Genomic DNA, 6,171 nt, shown 5'->3' with positions numbered 1-6,171 from the left:
ACTTCGTAGCTCAGGCTTGCCTTGATCTCTAGAGCATGGTCTCTGACCTCATTGGAAAGCTGGATAACAAAGAGTTGGTTCTTTTGACAAAGACTTTGAAGTGAGGCTGGAATCATGATTAGATACTTTCCTTTCTTTTCTCTGACTAGACAGCAGTGCTGTGATTGACATCCATGTGGTCAACGTTAGCACCACTGAAATGCAGCTGGAGTGGCAGAATACAGACAATGCTTCTGGATACACTTACCATTTAGTTCTAGAGTCTAAAAATGGCTCCAGGAGGACCAACAGTTCTCAGAAGTGGATCACACTAGGGGACCTTACCCCAGGCACTCTATATAATGTCACAATCTTCCCAGAAGTGGATCAGATCCAGGGTGACTCTAACTCCATTACCCAATACACACGTAAGTCTTATGGGGGATGAGTCAGGCAGAGGGGATGCTTCCTGCCTCTCCCATGGAGGAAATACAGTAACTGATAGGGAGAGGCTGGATTCTGCTTCTGGGTTGCAGGCCCATGTGGGAACTGCTTAACTAGAAACATCAGCAAAGGCTCTTCTGTATGTGTAGGCACTGTGTGGAGGAGCTTTGTGAACACAGCTGCTCTTTGTAAGCAGAGAGTAGCATCATAGGAGAATGGAGAGTGTTGTAGAGCCTGCTGTTCACTCTTCAGGACATACACTAGAGAGCGGCTGTCCTACTGGCGCTGAAGATCCCCTCAGATGAGGATCTCTTCTGCAACAGTGATGGAGATGCTTCCACAGACTTCAGATGGACGGATGGTGGAAGTGTTAGCTTATCATACGCTTGACCTTCTTTACTAGTCAGATTCCAAAAGAAGGTTGGAAGTTACACACACTAACTCTCAGTTTAGATAATGCATTGGAAGATATATGATAAAATTTTAAAAAGAAGCACTCTCTCTATATGAGGTGATATATTAGATTATATATGATAAAATTAAATATTAAATGAAACCTGGACATTTTAAATTCTTTTCGGACTTAATTTTCTGATTTTTTTTTGGGGGGGGAAATCAACTTTTGAAGTGGTACATATTAATTGTATTAATTCTTTCTTGAAAAAAAAATCAGGTAGCTTTTTTGGATATAGTAAATAAAAGAGGCCTATAATTCAAAGTGGCTCATTCTTGTTTGTTTGTTTAATTTTAAACCAAGGGCCCAGCAGTGTGTCCCACATCGAAGTAAACACCAACACCACTGTGGCAGTCATCCGGTGGGAGAACATGGACGCAGCCTCTGCCTCCTATGTCTACTCTGTTTTCATCTTGAAGGCTGGAGATGGCAGCAGTGTGACCAGCGAGTTCACAGACATCCCTTCTGTTACAATCCCTGAGCTAATCCCAGGTGTCTCTTACACAGTGAAGATCCTTACACAAGTTGGCAATGATACAGTATCACTGGTACCTGGTTGGAAGCTGTTCTGTATGGGTGAGTAGTCCTGTGTTCTCAGTGGTCCCTGTTCTTCCCTTTGTGGCACTCCCATGCAGGAACCTTCCCAGCCTGTAGATTACTGTACCAGCAGGGCGACTGTGGACATGGAGAACTCCAACACAGCCTGGCAGCTCATTAATGTTGACGCCATTGCCCTTGCTTCACCGGACATGTGTTTATGGAGCACATGCTTTGTTAGAGAGGTCCCTGCGTTTCTAGAGCTTTTAGCCTGCTGAACAATACAGATAAGAGATAAAAGTAAGCAAGTAGATAGGTGGTGATTATGGCTAAGAGGATGGAAAAGGAAAAGCTAGGGAAGGGGGAAATGATATCTAGGGTGTCATGTGAGGATGCCCCATTGAATGGATAAATGTAAAGGTGACTGAACATAGATCTGAGGGAGTGAAGAGCCAACCTGAACATCATAGGGTTTTAACCTGCATTATGGGCAGAGGCCCCGAGGCTGGAGATAGCATTGCTTTGGAGAATTTATAGGAGGCCAGGGTGATGGGAGTGGATCTGCAGGAGCTTGACAGTGAGGGGCAGGAGGCATTAGAGCTCCGTGCTTGGCCTCTTCTGGTCTTTCCCATGATGTAGTGAACAATCTGTGGCTTTCAGTGACTGTTGCTCAGTTAGACTGCATACTGCTAGTCTACTTGCTTACTTTGTTGTTTGAGTGGTGTTGCTGGAACCTCTGTTGTCATTGAAACCTTAAGCAAGAGAAAAATGTACGTGAGCCTATATGGCTAGTTGGCTGGCTGGCTGGGGCAGGAGCTGGAACTGAACTTAAATTTTCTAGAAGAGCAGTCAGGACTCTACCTGCTAAGTCTCTAGTCCCTCTTCCCAGAATCTTGCTTGGTGACTGACACCCATGTTGTTGCATTTAATCCTCAGATAGTCCTGCACTGAGCCCCAGGACAATAATGTGACTGGCCCAAGGTCATGTGGTCTGATATCGCTTAATTCAGTGAAGCTGAGCATCTTCCTTCACATTCATGCTGTCTCCTCATGTGCTGGGCCAGGTCGTCTGCTTCCCTTGAGCCTCACCTTGCCTTGTTCTTTGCAGAACCTGCACCAGTGGCCTTCTTCCACTGTGAAGTGGTCCCAAAGGAGCCAGCGTTGGTTCTGAAGTGGGCCTGCCCCCCTGGCGTGAACACAGGCTTCGAGCTGGGGGTCAGGAGTGATGCTTGGGACAATATGACACACCTGGAGAACTGCACTTCAGACGATGACACAGAGTGCAGGACAGAAGTCACCTATTTGAATTTTTCTACCTCGTACAACATCAGCATTGCTACCTTGTCATGTGGAAAGATGGCGCTGCCCACCCAGAGCACCTGCACCACCGGCATCACAGGTGGGCCTGTGGCTGGGAGCTGGCTACCCCTGGAGCAGCTGGCCCAGCAGCTTGCAGCAGCGGCCCAAGAGTTCTTTTAGGGTGCTTACTTTCCCTTAAAGTATCGTTATTGCTCATTCTGCAGCAATGCAGCTTAAAACTGCAGAGCAAGAGAGGTGTGCTTCACATCCTGAGCAGTTCTGAGAAAAACTTGCTTCCTTCTTTTCACCTCCTCTCCCTTCCCTTTCAATCCCCTCCCCTCCCCTCCTCCTTTCCACTCCCCTCCTCTTCCCCTCCCTTCCCTCCCCCCTTTCTCTCTTCTCTTTTCCCCTCCTTTCTCTTATAATAGGAGGTTCCCTTATTGCATCTAAAAAGGCATTTTGTAGAAATGTTTGACTATATCCAAACTCTGGGCAGTAGGATGAGCTCGTGTCTGTTGGACATTTGTCAGCTCTAGGATGCTCCACTTTTCGGCACATTTTCATTCCCTCTGACCTTCCCGTTATTGGGAGGAAGACTCTGAAACACAATTAGACCATTTGTACTTGTAACTATTCCACATGGATTACTTCAATATAAGGATTCTCTTTTTCTTCCAAAGATAGCCACATAATATGACTATCATACTTATGGAAGGAGACTTAAACGCAACAACATTATTGTGTATGTAGGGACTCATTTCACTTCCCTGGAATCTGTTGACAAGAGCCCAAGTTGCTTTAGCAGAAGAAAAGATCACACACTATGCAGAGATCCCCGACTCCCAGTTTCCTGTCAGTCCTTCATATTCATTCATTTTCTCTCTCCTCTCTTCCCTCAGCCCCCTACCTGGGAAGAACTGGTTTTAATTTGTCTGTCCATTGCTTCCCTGTCTTTGCCAAGCTTGCACTTTAGATCAGGCAGTGGGGTGGTGGTCTTATATCCCCTTTGTGTTTTTTGACTTTTAGATAAGTAATCTTAAGGGCATAAGAGGATTGCTGACAGTGTCTAAGGCATCAGTGGTTAACCTAAGAGAGTCTCTTACTGCAGGGACCTGACTTGGAAAGTGCTGGAAGCATGTTATAGACAGAGGCTCCCAATAGATAAGGTGGACCCAGGTTTGAGTTCAGTTTCTCCCATATACCAGTCATGTAATTGAGCTTGCTAAGAGCCTCGGCTGTGAAAAGGAGAAGCAGTGTTTGCCTTCCAGGACAGTTGTGCTGCGTATTCTGCATTGAAGACCATGCATATGGGTGCTCAGGTTGTGTACTATAAAATCGTAAGGAAAACAGGATGTACGGGGCTCTTTAAATTGTGTTGGTACACAGTGGCACCCTACCCTGTGGCCTATCACTTTGGTTTTGTAGAACATAGCAGGAACAGTGAATATTTCCCTTCCTGCTTTGAAGCTCCCCTTTCCATGGTGTCATTTCTGTGTATAAGCCCCCGAAGAGCAGAAACCATGCCTGAGTCTTCCATGGCTGAGGATAGCACTTGGCATAGAGCATCGGAGCTCATCAGAACTAGATATCTCTGGGTTGGGGCTGTAGCTCAGTTGGTAAGCACTTGCTGCCTAGCATACATGAAAGTTTGAGTTCAGTCTCCAGCTCTGTATAAACTGTGTGTGGTAGCACATACCTGTAATCCTAACCATGGAAGGTAGAGGCAGGCAGATCAGAAGCCCAGGGTCACCTAGGTGATTATAGGGACTTCAGGGTATCCTGGGCTACATGAAAACAAACAAAACCAGGTGGTGGTGGTGAGGAATAAACTGAACATATCCGACCATACACAAACATCATTTCACTCAGTGATTCTCACTTTTTAATCGGGAGCTTCCTTATGCAGAGGATGTTTATAAATTTAGCACAAGTTAAATTCAAAGTTGCATTTTATTTGGGTTAGGAAGTATTAGGGGAAGGAGAGTTGGGGAAAGTCTTCGCCAGGGTTTATTTCGTGCTTCGTATGTGCTTGAGGGTAAGGGATGTGAAGGGGCCTAAGTTTAGCATTCAAGAGGAGCAGTAGGTAAGCTCCCATAGTTTGCTGCTGCCAGTCTTAGGGTGAGAAGTGTGAGATCCTTCCCGACTAGTTAAAATCTGGAGAGCCGATGGTGAATGTTGGGGGTATCTGTCACTATCACCGGGCCTTCTTCAGGATCCAGGCCACTGCACAGTACTGATTCCCTTCCTGCCTCTTACCTTGGGATATGTTTTGGATGAGCTCCGCATACAGCTTCCTGTACAGGGCAGGTCTTCCCAGGCAGAGGCACATCCTGTAGAGGGCAGTGGAGCATGTTCTTTGCCTGGTAGTTTTCCTTCTTCTTTGGTTTTAAATTGGATGATTGTTTTGTTTCACATTGCTTTAGACCCACCTACTCCAGATGGATCCCCTAATATTACATCGGTCAGTCACAATTCAGTAAAGGTTAAGTTCAGCGGTTTTGAGGCCAGCCATGGACCAATCAAAGCCTATGCTGTCATTCTCACCACTGGGGAAGGTAAGAAGGGTCCAGCATGGGTTAACCCGGGGGATGTAACTATCTTGGTGACTTTCTTACTGCGGTGATAAAACACCGTGACCAAAGCAACTCATAAAAGAAAGTGTTTAGCAGGTTTATAGTTTCAAAGGGTTAGAAGCCATGATGGCGGAGCAAAGGCTCAGAGGCAGGAACATTTGAGAGCTCACATCTTGATCCACGACTAGGAATCAGAGGGGTTGGGGCACACACTGGCACTCACACTCAAAACATCAAAGTCCACCCCTCAGTGACACACCTTCTCCAACAAAGCCACATCTCCTAATCATTCCTAAACAGCTCTACCAACTGGGGACCAAATATTCAAATACATGTCCCTATGGGGCCATTCTCATTCAAACCACCGCTGTGTATGAGGCACATCAGTGATATAAGTACATGCCTCTCTCCAGTGCAGCCTGTGCTGTGGCACCAACAGAGAGGGCAGCTGTTTGCCTGAGCTCTCAAGGATCAGATAGCAAGTAACTTAAGCTTTCCTGGCCTTGAAGTCTCTGTCACAACTATTCAGCACCTTTGTGGTGGTATGGAAACATTATAGAGAAGATACGGGAGAGACAAGAGTGCCCATCCCACAGTTGATTTACCTAATGCTGAAGCTAGACTAGGACCATAGCCCATAATGAGTCAATTTAGGATGGACTCCCAGGCTAGTCAGCAAAGCTGGATTGGTGAAGTTCCAGGCTAGAGAGAGAAAGAGAACCCTGACCCCGCCCCCACCCCCCAAAAAAGTAGAAAGTGCCTGAGGAATGATACCTGAGTTTATCCTTTGGCTTCCACACACATAGACACATATGCATACAGAGTAGCTCACACACATGCACCTGCATCCCTATGAATGCAAATAAACAAAATGTGGCGTTCTCC

At 46.2% G+C, this 6,171-nt stretch overlaps 1 protein-coding gene across 1 annotated transcript in view; it reads left to right on the top strand.

Annotated features, from left to right (window-relative positions):
• Positions 1-6,171, top strand: part of Ptprj (protein tyrosine phosphatase receptor type J) — a 152,799-nt gene that overhangs the window by 125,155 nt on the left and 21,473 nt on the right. Inside the window, exons 8-11 of the mRNA XM_031370900.1 lie at positions 150-407; positions 1,181-1,453; positions 2,523-2,813; positions 5,137-5,268. Coding sequence (XP_031226760.1) covers positions 150-407; positions 1,181-1,453; positions 2,523-2,813; positions 5,137-5,268 — 954 coding nt within the window. The remainder of the gene's footprint in view (positions 1-149; positions 408-1,180; positions 1,454-2,522; positions 2,814-5,136; positions 5,269-6,171) is intronic.

The sequence above is a fragment of the Mastomys coucha genome, unplaced genomic scaffold (assembly GCF_008632895.1).
Source record: "Mastomys coucha isolate ucsf_1 unplaced genomic scaffold, UCSF_Mcou_1 pScaffold15, whole genome shotgun sequence".
NCBI lineage: Eukaryota > Metazoa > Chordata > Mammalia > Rodentia > Muridae > Mastomys > Mastomys coucha.
This window is presented reverse-complemented; position numbering and strand designations above follow the sequence as displayed.